The sequence below is a fragment of the Ziziphus jujuba genome, chromosome 6 (genome assembly GCF_031755915.1).
Source record: "Ziziphus jujuba cultivar Dongzao chromosome 6, ASM3175591v1".
Taxonomy (NCBI): domain Eukaryota; kingdom Viridiplantae; phylum Streptophyta; class Magnoliopsida; order Rosales; family Rhamnaceae; genus Ziziphus; species Ziziphus jujuba.
This window is the reverse complement of record NC_083384.1, coordinates 27,597,392-27,611,231: the sequence shown is the minus strand read 5'-3', so window position 1 is coordinate 27,611,231 and position 13,840 is coordinate 27,597,392. Positions and strand designations below refer to the sequence as shown.

Sequence of the window (13,840 nt, the reverse complement as noted above, 5' to 3'; positions counted from 1 at the left end):
AGAGAACAACATGATAAAAGAGAAATGAGCAAGAATACTGCCAAGCTCGTACATATAGGTGAGCACAGAAAGAGAGAGAGAGAGAGAGAGAGAGAAGAGAGAGAAAGAGAGGGAATTTTGGGTACTCGCGGCTTCAAGTACTCTGGTTTTTGATTATGAGGCTGCAACAGTGAGTTGGGTCTCACTTGCTCTGGCTTCTTGTCATTTTATCAAAGACAGAAGGGTTTTGTGGATGTTGAAAGTTGATGTGCAGTAATTTGGCTTTATTAAACTAAATTACCATGGGTTTGTTTGAGTAAACTTAACTTAGAATTAATCATTTTTAATGTATGGTTGATATTTTGCCACTTGTAAGGACATGATTTTAGATTTAGAAATATTTAAACAAAACTTTTGACTTGGCGGTGTAAAAACCTGTGTAATAGCAAGAAATCAATTTTTAAATAAAATATAAAGTGAATAGATAAGTGTTCTCTGCTCTTTCTCTTGCCTCCATTATTGATATACCAGTAACAATAGATAGAAAAAAAATATGTGTGGAAATGTAAAGCTTTCTCTGCTCTTTCTCTTGTCATTTGCTCTTTTTTTGGGATTTTGATTTTTTGATTTTTCACTGAGTTTTGATTTTAACCGAAACTGACCGAAATCGACCTGTTAATGTACTAAACAATAATATTGATAATATTATTATTATTTAGCATATTATCAATATAATTTACATAGCATTTATATTTTGGTAAATATATATATATATTAAAAAATAAAATTACTTTCTAACAGAATATATTTTATTTTTAATTATTAAAATTGTCGGATAGTGGTAAAATTAATGAAAATCTAAAATTCTATGTGAAAGTAAATTTTTTTTTATTTGGATAATTTTTTTAAAAGAAAAAATTTATGGATTCTAGTAAAAAAATAAATATAGTAATGTAGAAAATTGACAGAAAAAATGGATACTATTAAAAATGTGTCATTCTATTAAAAAGATGTCATTTTTAAATTTTCTGAAAAATTGATATTACGTATTTTTTTAAATATAAATATATAAAATTATTTAATTATTTGTAAGTTTTATTTTTTTCTATAATTAACCAAATAGTATAAAAAAAAATTCCAAAAAAATTTATTCTCAGAAAATTGAATTTCAAAAAATTGATTCCAAAAATTAATTTTTTTCAATATTTTTGTTTTTTACCAAACACCCATAAGAACCTTATATTAAAAACTAAGGTTGATGAGAATATGGTCATTTACAAGGATTATACAAAGCATGTCTAGTTTGATAATCCTATTTAATCAAATAACCGTCAATGACAAAATTACTGAGTGGGTCCCAGATTTTTCATTTTACTATTGTTCATTACTATATTCAAAATAAACTTATATTTAATAATTTTCTTTCTTTGCTTATTTCATAGTCTAGATTTATAGGTTGTGAATCCAGAACTAGAAACATAATAGATTTAATTAGTTGGTTTTGGAAGTCGTATAGATTAGTTGGTGATAGCAAATTGGAAAACTGACACAAGAGCTTCTACATCCAACATGTTTGGAAGTAATTGTCATAATCGTCATGCGTCAAAATATAGAGGTCAAAGATGAGGAGACATTTCCTTACTCTAATTACTCATCCAAATATTCACGAATTAAACAAAAATGAAAGGGTTTTTGTAAAGAATAATATAGAATTGAACAATGCGTAAGAATTTTATATTGATTGGTTGGATATGAATATATAAAATATCCTTTCCGGATAAATTTATTATGAATATATAAAATATATAATGTATGTATAATTGATTAGTTTATCTTGCATATATTTGTTAATATGGATATTAAGAATGAAACCTTTTTTTCAACATATTTTCCAAAATAATTGAGAACTATCATAAGGAAATACATATATATATATATATATATATACAGTCCGTCTATGGTACGGACGGTCTTTATGCGGACCACAGTATTGGTGATGGTTTTTCATATTATTGTGACGATTTTCTAAAAAACCGTCTTTAATACTATGAAAAACCGTCATCAATACTGTGGTTCTTATACGGACCGTCCTCACCATAGAATTTCCATACATATATATATCAATAACAATAACTTTTCTTTTTTTAGTAAGTTTGATTGTAGTAAGGTCAATTATTGTAAGTGTTGTAAGATTTTGATATATATTACATTATTTTAGGAGTACCAAAAATTTGTTCCACATTATTTTTCCACCATGTAATTAGAGGTAAGCAATTTCTTTCTTAATTGCAGAAAAATTCAACATAAAAGGTTGTTCTCTCAAGAAAACTATATTTCATATTCAAAATTCTCTCTTTGCATTACTATTTTCTCTTTAGGAAGTTTTTATTTTTAATTTTTTCTCATTTCTCTCTAGTAAGTTGCACAAAAAATGTGTAGAAAATCTATATAAAAAAAAAGTTAAAAAAATTATTTCTTTAAAAGGAAAAAAGTTTCAATAATATAATACTATAAATACAACAAAACAAAACCAAAAAATATAAACATATTTTTGTTACAATTTATGTAATACGACTTCAAAAAACACTACAAAACCTTCATTCAATCTCGACCGTTGGTGCTCTTTTTTTTTTTTTTTTTTTTTTTTTTTTTTTTTTTTTTAAATCCCTACCATTGACTTTCTCATCTTCATGATACTCAAACCCCGATCACAATCAAGAAAATCATATACCAGTTTACCAAACAACAAATAATTGAATAAGGTCAAATCTATACGGTACAACCCGCCGCACCAGAAAATTCGTAGTAGTTTCCGGTTCTTCCACACCGACGAGCACTTTTCATAATGTGCGCCTTCCGACGAAGAAAAAACAAATCATATAATTTGAAATTATGCTCCGTACAATTCTCTATTTAAACCCACCCTCCTTAAACCCTAATTTTCCCACGAATTTTCTCGGGAAAATGAATCTTACACTGATTTTGGCTCCACATAAATCCCTTTCTTCAGCTCCTTGTGTGTGAGTAATGGTGTTTTATGCATTTCATTTTACAAGTAAATTTTTAAGTTTATTTTGCTGTTTGGTTGCTGAGAAAGCTGAGATGTCTTTTTTTATTTTATTTTATTTTATTTTTATGATTTTTTTTGCTTAAAAGTTGTTTCGCTTTTTTCAATGAAGTTAACGCTAAAATGAACTGAATGCTTACATTAGACATTTGTCGAGCAGTCATTACTCAAGTCTAATGAGCTTAAAATGCTTTATTTTTTTATTTTTTATTTTTTTTGTTCCTGTATTGAGTGTCAAATTTTTCTAGTTTTCTTTGTTAAAAGAAACTTTATCTGCAATGACCCCTTTGGGTTGAGTAAGATATATCTTGTTATTTCAATTATTGCGGTTGTTAAAATGTATAATTTTGAAATTTGATTACATTTTTTTTTTTTTTTACCATGCTATACTACTTGGAATATAGATGGGTCTGTTATGTTATTCGGTTTTGTTCGGATGATTGTTCTTCTTGTTAATTTAGTGCATGTGGGTGTGTGACTTGTGATTTCCTTTTCCATTTCAGGGTTACTCTGTTGCTACTCAATCTGTATAACAGAAAAAGTTGATAGACAGGAAAAGCAAGGAATTGAATGGTAAAAGTTCTTCTAACATGCTTTCTGTTAACCGTTTTTACTGAAATTATTTGAAAATGTCTCACGGTTAAATCAACATGATTAGGAGTTGAATCCTTTAATTTATGTGTAAACTTTCCAATTCCATTTGTAGATTGGACAAACTCTTTTACTGATCTATTTTTTGTTCCCCTTTTAATCATTAGTGATCCTTGTTTGGTTATCCAACAATTCTGTGAATTTATTTAGGTTAGGTTGTTAGTCTGCATTCAGTTATATAGTTTGTTAATCTGTGTTGCAGTTACTGTTCTTACATGTTACTCTACTGCGATCAGGTTTTTCAAGGAAGTTCTTAAAATATTATGGCTGCTCGCAATAAACCACTTAGACGTGATCCACCTTTAATCAAATGCAGGTGGACCAAAGCTCAGACATCACCTGAGCTTGCTAGTTTTGTTCGTGAGGATTATGCCATCACCATTTCTGATAATAATGATAAGCAATGCAGCAAAGCATCTCAACCCAAGACTCCTGGGATAATGAGCACTGCTCAGCTGATCTCAGTGGTTTCCAATATATGGGATTCTGCAAGTGGTCCTTTGGCTTTTTTCCAACCAAAGGCAAATTTGAAACACAAGGACTGCAGCAGTCAGGAAGAAGTTATCTTTGGTACTTTGGGTGGGGAAGAGCATGGCGAGGTACCTAATTCAGCTAAGAGTGACTACTTTTGTGTTGATTTAGAGAGTGCTGGTCAGTTTTCATCCATACAATCAGATCTGGATTATCTGAAAGTAATCCAGAAGATGTCAGCTTTTGAAACTTCTTGTAAAAATAATAAACATTCGTCATTTTGGAGGTTGCTAAAGGGCAAAGAGAACAACAATGAATCTTGGAGGGGAAAGGGGATTTCAAGTGTAGAAATCTCATATGAATTGGAAAATGTATATGGATGGGTTAAGCAAATAATTCATGCTCGCTTAAGATATCCAAAAAAAGTTATTGAGGTAGGCAACAGAAGTAAAGAAAACTGTATTTCAAGAGATAACGTTAGTCTGGTTGAGGGCATAATGGGAGAAAGTACCAGTCCTCCAAATAATCTGACCACTGCTAATGCTGACTATAATTCAAATATATCCAAACCCTACAATTCATCATCATATTTTGCTGCAGGACTGGAGAGCAATGCAAGATACTCTCTGAATTCAGATTATTTCCTTATGGTTGTCCAAGACATTAAGGCCGAGAGCAGTATAAGGACACTGTATACAGACTATTATATTAACTTACTAGCTTCCCATAGTGGTGCTTTTGAAGATATTGCTGATGATAATGAACTGCTCGAAAACAAAAGGAAAGAACCTGTAAAGCTCGTCAGTGAGGAGGATGAATTTAAGAAGGAAATATGCTCATCAGCTGGTGGAAAACCTCAGTATAGTCTTGCGAAGCAAGAACATGCCTTTGCAGGAGCATTGGCTGGCATATTTGTTAGTCTTTGTCTACATCCTGTTGATACAGTTAAGACCGTTATTCAATCTTGCCGCGCAGAACAGAAGTCTGTCTGCTACATTGGGAAATCAATTGTTTCAGATAGAGGTAAGTTGCTCTATTGGAATAAAAGTTACTATGCCTTATTAACCTGAAGAATTTGTTTTGATAGTATAACGACTACAAGGGTTTTTTTATATGTAACTTGTCCATAGAGCCTTGTAGAGAAATTTGATGGAGTTTATTTATTTCAGGTTTATTTGGACTTTACCGTGGAATTGCTACCAATGTTGCATCTTCAGCTCCAATTTCTGCCATCTACACGTTCACATATGAATCCATTAAAGGAACTTTGCTTCCGCTCTTCCCCAAAGTACTTCTTGATCATTGATCTGCAACTATCTTCTTTTGTCTTGTCTTTTGTTTCTCTGGCTTGTATGCATGTTTCTACATCCCCTTATTTTATTATTATTTATTATTTTTATGGAGTGGGCTGTGAGAACGGAAATTAGATTGGTTTAAAACATTTTGAAATTATTGTGAAGCATTATAAAGAGTGTCTATCATTTGTCTTACTCCAACTGTAATGTTAGATGGTTTTTCAAAAGACTAAATCAAATCCTTGTCTTTGATGCAGGAATATTACCCTCTAGCTCACTGTGTGGCAGGTGGTTGTGCAAGCATCGCTACTTCTTTTGTTTTTACTCCTAGTGAGCGTATAAAGCAGCAGATGCAAGTTGGTTCACACTATAACAACTGCTGGTATACCTTTAAGATCTTAGTATTATCTTGGCTTGTATCACAATCCAAAGATTGTATACTTTCAAGTAGAAATCATGTTTAATGTTGGAATTGCTTCTTGACTCAAACGCCTCAAAAGTATTTTACTTTCTTCAAGTTTTTGGAATTGCTTCTTTTCCAACCAATTTACTTTTTTGTATGATTCCTCGAATAATGTTATGTGTTTTGATTGTTCTCTTAATGTTTTGTCTTTCCAGGAATGCAATGGTTGGAATTATTAGAAAGGGAGGTTTGCCTTCATTGTATGCTGGATGGGGAGCGGTACTCTGTAGAAATGTTCCACACTCGATTATCAAGGTTAGAATTTCTGCATACCAGATGACTTTGTGGCTAATGATTAGAATGCTTGGCAAAAAAACATTAAGGAAAAGAGAGGGAGTGGGAGGAATGCATTGGTTGAAACTTGTAAGTAGAAAGTATGTGTAGAGGAAACACCTTCACTGCCATTTTATGCGGGGAGGGGATGAGTTTTTTACATAAACATTATTACCAAGATTTCATCTTACCGAATGACTTTTTGTCTAAAGGACGGGAACTTCCTGATCAAAAAGCATGGCAGCCTCACATTGTTTTTTTATTTTACTCATTTTGATCTTTTACTACCTTTATAATTCTCTTCTGTACTCCAGCTTGTAAATTTTAAGGTTTCTTACTGTTTTATGTAGTTCTACACCTACGAAAGCTTGAAGCAATTGATGTCATTTAGTGCTCAGCCCAACCCAATTCAAACGGTATGTTCCCATTTTCTTCAACCCCAGCTCTTCTTTTTCTTTTTCTTTTTGGAATTTATTTTAGTAAAATAGTTTCATTTTTATTGTTTGTTTGCAAGTGGCTCTTTGCTTTTTCCATTTTATTTTTTATTGCATTCTCTTCTAATCCTGCAATATGATTTTTCCATCCCTGCAGCTAGTTTGTGGAGGACTAGCTGGATCCACTGCTGCTTTATTCACAACTCCTTTTGATGTGGTGAAGACAAGACTTCAGACACAGGTCAGTAACTTTTGTCTATGGTCTCATTGAGCCCATGATTGGCTTCCTGGTTAGACTTAGTGTGCCATTTTAAAATGGCTATAGAGTAAGCAAAATCATGTTGTGAAAGGGAATATCACAACCACAAAATTAGATTGGTGACATGCTGACAGGTTTTTCTGGTCATTTATAGAAATTTAGATTGGATATCTGCCAAAGAATATCAAAGCCATATAAAACTTGATGTAAATTTTTGTGTGCCTGTGTATCTGTTATGCTTCTTACAAAGTCGATGTTCTGCAGATTCCTGGATCCATGAGACAATATAACAGTGTGATTCATGCCCTTCAAGAAATAGGGAAGAATGAAGGTTTGAGGGGCCTCTACAGGTATGGGTTGCTCTGTTTCTGCATTATCATCTCAGTCACGAATCTTCCATGCACTTTATTTGTGAATGCCTTCATTAGAGCTGTATTGCTGATGTGGTAATTGTTATTATTAGGGGATTGACCCCAAGATTGGTCATGTATATGTCTCAAGGAGCACTCTTCTTTGCATCATATGAATTTTTCAAGAGAGTATTTTCTTTGGAGATTCCACAATCCAACAGAGAAAGAATCCAAAGCCAACGAAGCACGAAAGATGATCTATTATTACCATCATCCTGCGTGACAACATCCTTAAAAACATCATCATTATCCTCTACGTCAGCATCACCAGGCTGCATGCATCATAGTTGATCTTTAACAGGGGCAAAACCGAAACGTGGAAACCAGTAGTTGAGCAATTAGTTGGAAAATTTTGTTTGATGTGAAAATATTTTGTGGGTAAAGGGTGTACAACTGATGGTAGATTGAGAGTATATCAGCCAACTGTATATCACTGGTGTTGTTTGTTATACAAGAGCGGTTTGAAAAGAAGGTTCTAATTTGCAGGAAATAGAGTTGTAGAGAACTTAAAATTAATGTTCGATATTGTATAGAACTTCATTCTTTTTGACCGTCATATGGGGAATAAAAATCACTATTTGGCTTGGTACATTCTAAGATTTCTTATATACAAAGTAGCATCATGTTTTTCCATTGTCCCAATCCCCAATGCTGCTCCAGTTGGTAGCCAATGTTTATTAATAAATTCTGCAAAAAGGATACTCAACAGAAGAAATCTTTCTCATATTCATTGGTACCCACTATGCTAATCTAATCTTTGTTGCATTATCAAGTAGGTCAAAAACTTGTTACAGCTTTGCTTGCCTCCCATCAATGTGGTAATCGAGTTTGGTAAGAACATTAATATTTTAAAAAATACTATTTGTCACTATTTAACAAACGATAATTAGTGAGATTTATATGTCATATAACAATTTAATTGGTTACCGTTAAAGAATTCAATTATGTATTAATATTAAAATTTTAATATTAAAATAATAAAATAATAAAATTAAATATTCCAATTAAAAGTTATCATAACCATTCACCAATGTGAAAAAGGTAAGAGTTTAATATTTTTACTTTCAACTTTGCAATTTGCAGCTCAAATATGTATTGCCATAAAAATATATAAAGTACATCCGTTTTCGCACACAAAGTCGTTGTAGTATAGTGGTGAGTATTCCCGCCTGTCACGCGGGCGACCCGGGTTCGATCCCCGGCAACGGCGGGATCGATTTTGTTATTTTGATATACAGATTTGTAATGCCACATTGCATTTTTCTATAGACTATTTAACAAAGTCCCAGATATATTTTTTTATTATTGTTATTCTGATACCACAAACGAGGTCCATCTTACAAAATACTAAGGAAAAGAGGAAAATGACTTCTATCTCTCAAATAACATTTTGGATTACTACTTTTCCCCACTATTATGTTACAATATGGACAACATCTTATTCTGTTTAAAATTTTGATTATAGATGTTAAAAAAAAAATAAAAAATAAAATTGGGGAATAAAATGATACAATGAAATGATCCTGGCAGGTATGGTAATAACCCATAGACCGAGGCAAGAATTGGCAGGCCACGTTCTTCAAAAAGTTTGATACAATTTGAAGAAATCCATTTTTGCCATACCAAGTAGGTTTTTTTAGTTCATCCCATAAATCTATCCACATGATATAACCCCCAGTATATATCATTCATCTTGGAACTGGCATTTTTGACCTTTGCTGTCTTCCAATGTTTTTGCAATGCAGTTCATCTTTTATCAAAGTTTTGGGGGTGGTCTCTGGACCCCCAATATGAGATTCTGTGGCAAATTGTGTAATAGCTGTACCAAAGCAAGCTGGGCTTGAACCTATGCTCTAGACATTGGAGAAAATGGTGGGTTAAGAACAAAAGATGCTGGGATTTCTTTTACCCTCTTTGTGACATTCCTCTTCTCCTCTGCTGTGACTGCTTCAATTAAGAATTTCACTTCATCCTCAATAAGTACCTTCAGCGAATTGCAATGCGGCAACTGTTTGTCTCTCTCCTGCATTTGTCCAGCAGAAGAGGTTTCTGTACTGTGCAGAATAGCAATACAGATGGAGAATGCTTGTAATGTGGATAGCTGGGCATGAAAATCAACCGCATATAGTCCCTCCTCGACAACTGACATTGTCAATGCTGGTGTTTGCTCTTTTCCTCCCTGTGTTCAAATAGAAACCAACAACACCTTGTAAGATGCTTTTCTGTCTATATTAGCATACACTTAAATGGAATGAAGGATGATAAGGTAATATCAACGTCATTCGACAATGCTTAGGCATGGAGTAAACAGTTACTTGTGTTCAGTTCTTACCATTTTATTAGTCACAGTATGCCTACGTTTTTGACTGCTTAATTTTACATCCCTAACTGTTTTTTTCTCCCCAAAAACACGGTTAAGCTATAACTAAGGTTGGCCAACAAGTAAAGGCAAGTCAATTACCTTTTTTGAGACAGAAAATATAATTAATCAAAATGCATCCCATGTACAGGAATATGCACATAAAAAATGATCTAAATCCCACTATTTCAGGTGTTTTGTTCTTTGTAAGAGATCTGAGTGCCGTCCTTGTGTGTAGGCCAGCATTTTAAGTGGCTTCTAGAATTATATTTATCCAAATTTTCAATAACATGCTCATGAATTATCCAATTATGATCATGAAAATATTCTCTACCATCAGAAAAGAAATTACCTGAACAAAAAGTTCCAGAGGCCCCTGATTCTCTACAAGTGGTTGATTATCAGCAAATTGAAAATGGGGATTGCCCAAAACAACAAGAGGACAGGCCATGTCCCATCCACCACAATCACAGCCTCCGCCCAACCTCCACCGATCCAGTAATGATGATGGGCCACGGCTTTCAGCACTTGGCAAACCATGGTTTCCAGCTGGGATTACCACCTTCACCTTTTCTGGACTTCTGCTCTCAGGAAGGTCTTCTTTCCTCTGCTCAACAATTGAGAGACTTAGAAGGTTTTTAGGTGCTTTATCACTGCCCTTATCCCCTCTTTTGTATTTTAAGCTTTCTCTCTTCTCAAATGGGACTTGCATTATGATAGCTGCTATTTCAAGATTTGGATGCAAATTTGCAGTTGGCCAAGGGTGAGGATTTGACGAATTAAATTGACCATCGTAGGTAGCATGGTCTTGTTTAAGTTTGACAGAAGATGTATGAGTCACATCATCCAACTTCAAAGTTTGCCTATCCAAGCCTGGATTAGAATCTTTGGATGATTTTACAGCATCAAGGGTACAGCTAGAGTTCTCTTGAGCTGCCACATTTAGTCTTGCATGAGCAATATCATACAAGACAAACTCTGTCACCATGGAGTTGTCAAAAACTCCATCTTTTAGTTCTGAACATAGATAACAGGAAACTTGCATCTGTCCAACCATTGAAGAATCTTTGTCGCCGTCAAACAAACCCCATCCACTTGCACTGCTCTTCTTTCCACTGTCAACGGAGTGAAACGTATACACCCAGTTACATGCATCATTCACTTTCCATGACTTGGCTACAAAGACATCTTGCGGGCACTTCAATGAAAACTCAAAAAATGGTATCCCATGTTTAGTTTCTAACTTGAGGAATCCATGTAGGTGAACTGGTGAACATGCAAAAAAGGACTGATGGTTATCTCTCTCACCAAGGGTAGACTTATATTCTGGATCCCGTGCATTATTTGAGAAGTCATCCAACAAAGATTTACAATATGTCCTATTTACCCTTTTGTTTTTCATCCCCTTTATTTTCACCTCACCAGGTTCTAGAGCATAACTTAAGGGGCTTCTCAAAGACTTCGATTTAATGAACGGATCAAACATCTTTCTAATGGGGCTGAACCGGGACTTTGAGCTGGCTTTAGAGGAGCAATCACTTTCTGATGGAGAAGGTGAATGGCGCATTTCCACCTTGGTAGAGAGTGACTTGTGAAATGTGTGCACCGCCTCTCTTTCAAGAAGCTCATTACCATTGTTTAGAGGACCAGCAACTGGTTTACTTCCCAAACTCAAATCCATTGAACCTGAACCTACACTTTCAACAGAATTTTTTCCCCTGTTACCTGGATACAAACAGATCTCAATAAAGCCGTCTGATGAGGATGGCACTATACAAGGCTTGCTAACAGGTGATGGAATCGAGTTTGAATTTGAAGACATTGCTTGAGATCTCCTCTGTGGGCTTTCCTTGTCTGAATTACACAATGAGTCGACAATTCTAGAAGAGATAGAGGCATCACTACTTGGCAACATTTTGATTTTCCTCCTTCCTTCAATAGTGCTCAATTTCTTTATTTTCCTCACTTCTTTGGAGCTTTGATAGATGGAACCTCGCTTAACTTCTATTTTACCTTCCTGTCCAAAAGATCTAGATGGAATGCTTTTACAAGAAGTGCTGCGGTAGCGATGAAAGCTAATTTCTCTAAAATCTTCCTTCAAGCTCAATAAATCGTCCTTCCTCCTGGGCCTTCCTTTCGTGTTTCTCTTCCCAACATAAGAACAATGTTGATGAGATGGAAGAACAGTTTTAGGGCTCAGATCCACTGCACTGTTTTTTCCAAAGTCCAACTTCATCTCCAGTCCCATTGAGAGATATGCAGTTCTAAAAGAAACGAAAAAAAAGGAAATTAGAAATACATAACAATGCACAGAAACGATGGTAACGATCTATCCACCAATTGCATCATGAAACATTATGGAAACTAACTTTAACTCTAACCTGAACCTCATTGTTAAATTCTAATCTGCAGAACTATAGATTTTCTTTAACCAAACCAGGTAATCAATGAATAAGTAAACACGCATGAGTTTAAATCCTAATATCACAAGAATAAAATCTTCCATATATGATTTTTTTTGGCAATTAAATTACAATACAATGAACTAAGACACACCACCTATTTCATTAGGGACAAATTAAATTAAAAAAAATAAAAAAACAGAGTACATCAGTATCTGCTTCAGTTTTTCAGAAAGCAGAAAAAGATAGCAAATGAAGACTGAAAACAGATATTAAGAACAACTGCTTGATAAATAGTACCAATGCATTTAGAATTTCTACACAAATAATTTATTAGAATCATAGACTCAGATGCTCAAAATTAAAGCAAAAATCAGAATAAAAGTTATTCAGCATCTTCTACTCTTAGAGAAATAGTTTAAAAAATTTAACCTTGACAAAAACCAGTCTCTGAAAAGAAGTGAACCCCATCAATGATTCCAAACTTTGAGATCATAGAGACCAAAAAAAAGAAGAAACCGGAATCTTCTTGATCTAGTATAAAACTGAAAAACCCTATACGCCTACAGCAACAAGGGATCCTATGATCTCTATAAACTCCCGAAAATGAATAAAGTTAAAGAGCTAAAAGTTATACACATTAAAAACAGCTGCTTTATTTCACTTGCACTCCAAGCCAAAACAAAAAGCAACCAAACAAAAACCGAAAAAAAAAAAAAAAAGACAAAACAAAAACGGTGCTTGAAGAAATAGTCTTACCCCACTAGATCTCAAACTCAAAGAAGTGAAACCAAAGAAAAACCCCACAAAATGCCAGTAGATGCAATATCACTCTTCAATCTCCAAAGCTGAAAATTTTACTAAATCTACTATTAGAAAAAATAAAAAATATAAAAACCCAAAACCCCACACTTAAAGAACAGTAAGCTCTGACCCAGAAATGCCACTTAAATTTATCATACTAAAAAAAAAAAAAAAATTTAAAAAATGAAAAAAGAAAAAAGTAATGGGTAAGGGAGAAAAACCCAAAAAAAAGAAAAAAAAAAAGAAAAAAGAAAAAAACATACTAGACCCAACAGCAGTAAAGCACAATAGACATAAAAAGTGAGTCATATATTATAGAAAGAGAGAGTGAGATGATATAATGGTAGAGAGAGAAAGCATGCCTTGTGTAAAGATGTTGGGAAAGAGTGAGAATGCAAACTGAAGTTTCTCTTTCTCTCTCACAAGAAGAAGACTTGCAAAGAGAGACAGAGAGCTGCTAAGCTCCTGTTCATGTCTGCTACACAAGCCATGCCCTTCTAGTCATCATATGCTACAATCTTTCTGTGTGTTTCTTTCTTTATTAAAAACTTTTTCTTTTTCTATTTTTTTTTAATTTTTAATTTTTTTAATAATTTTTTTTAATTTTTTTATTTTCAGTGCTATTCGCTTAAAGTGAGATGACACTGAGATGACAATATTAACCTTTCCATGACAAACTGGTTTGCGTTGTTTGGTATTATTGGTTAATTGCTATGTGGGGTGTTTTTGGAATTTCAATGGCGATAATTAAGAGGAGAAGTGGAGTAATTATAAAAAAGATTAAGTGTGCTTATCACTACTCATTATGTTATGGTTTCGGGAATAGATAGAATCTAACATTTAATTTAACAGCTTCCAATAATTAATTAATTAATTTAAACCCAAAAAATTAATTCAATTAAAAGGCAGATCTCGTACTTTTGTAAGTTTACCAAAACGCCCATTGCCAGGATGACTATAGAATGAAATTGGT

The 13,840-nt window shown here is 33.6% G+C and overlaps 2 protein-coding genes and 1 non-coding gene across 6 annotated transcripts; 2 read left to right on the top strand and 1 right to left on the bottom strand.

Annotated features, from left to right (window-relative positions):
* Positions 1-2,693: 2,693 nt before the first annotated feature.
* LOC107405979 (uncharacterized) lies at positions 2,694-7,893 on the top strand. 2 transcript variants are annotated; one of them, XM_048464577.2, is made up of 10 exons: positions 2,694-2,999; positions 3,550-3,619; positions 3,934-5,191; positions 5,338-5,456; positions 5,721-5,845; positions 6,082-6,181; positions 6,550-6,615; positions 6,791-6,874; positions 7,157-7,242; positions 7,356-7,893. In XM_048464577.2, exons 3-10 carry the CDS (start codon positions 3,961-3,963, stop codon positions 7,591-7,593), a joined length of 2,049 nt encoding a protein of 682 aa, XP_048320534.2. In that variant the 5' UTR covers positions 2,694-2,999; positions 3,550-3,619; positions 3,934-3,960; the 3' UTR covers positions 7,594-7,893. The 2 variants fall into 2 exon arrangements, with proteins under 2 accessions (XP_048320534.2, XP_048320535.2); XM_048464578.2 differs by having other exon boundaries at positions 3,900-5,191.
* A 547-nt stretch (positions 7,894-8,440) lies between these two features.
* Positions 8,441-8,512, top strand: TRNAD-GUC (transfer RNA aspartic acid (anticodon GUC)). The gene has a single exon. It is a non-coding gene; the product is annotated as a tRNA-Asp (tRNA).
* Positions 8,513-8,570: 58 nt separating this feature from the next.
* On the bottom strand, positions 8,571-13,389 carry LOC107405977 (uncharacterized). Of its 3 annotated transcripts, XM_048464555.2 has the most exons (4): positions 13,230-13,389; positions 12,823-12,911; positions 10,014-11,925; positions 8,571-9,481 (listed from the first exon to the last, which is right to left on the bottom strand). In XM_048464555.2, the coding sequence occupies exons 3-4, from the start codon at positions 11,907-11,909 to the stop codon at positions 9,149-9,151; spliced, it is 2,229 nt and encodes a 742-aa protein (XP_048320512.2). In that variant the 5' UTR covers positions 11,910-11,925; positions 12,823-12,911; positions 13,230-13,389; the 3' UTR covers positions 8,571-9,148. The 3 variants fall into 3 exon arrangements, with proteins under 3 accessions (XP_048320512.2, XP_048320511.2, XP_015868549.3); XM_048464554.2 differs by lacking the exon at positions 12,823-12,911; XM_016013063.4 differs by lacking the exons at positions 12,823-12,911; positions 13,230-13,389 and adding an exon at positions 12,496-12,743.
* Positions 13,390-13,840: the final 451 nt, after the last annotated feature.

What these genes read in the sequence shown, in the direction of transcription:
- LOC107405979 (XM_048464577.2), top strand. Translation starts at nt 3,961, where the DNA reads ATGGCTGCTCGCAATAAACCACTTAGACGTGATCCACCTTTAATCAAA. An exon ending in ATCAATTGTTTCAGATAGAG is followed by an intron (nt 5,192 to 5,337) that starts GTAAGTTGCTCT and finishes TATTTATTTCAG; the next exon opens with GTTTATTTGGACTTTACCGT. An exon ending in TGCTTCCGCTCTTCCCCAAA is followed by an intron (nt 5,457 to 5,720) that starts GTACTTCTTGAT and finishes TCTTTGATGCAG; the next exon opens with GAATATTACCCTCTAGCTCA.
- LOC107405977 (XM_048464555.2), bottom strand. Translation starts at nt 11,909, where the DNA reads ATGGGACTGGAGATGAAGTTGGACTTTGGAAAAAACAGTGCAGTGGAT. An exon ending in CTCTGGAACTTTTTGTTCAG is followed by an intron (nt 9,482 to 10,013) that starts GTAATTTCTTTT and finishes ATTTGAACACAG; the next exon opens with GGAGGAAAAGAGCAAACACC.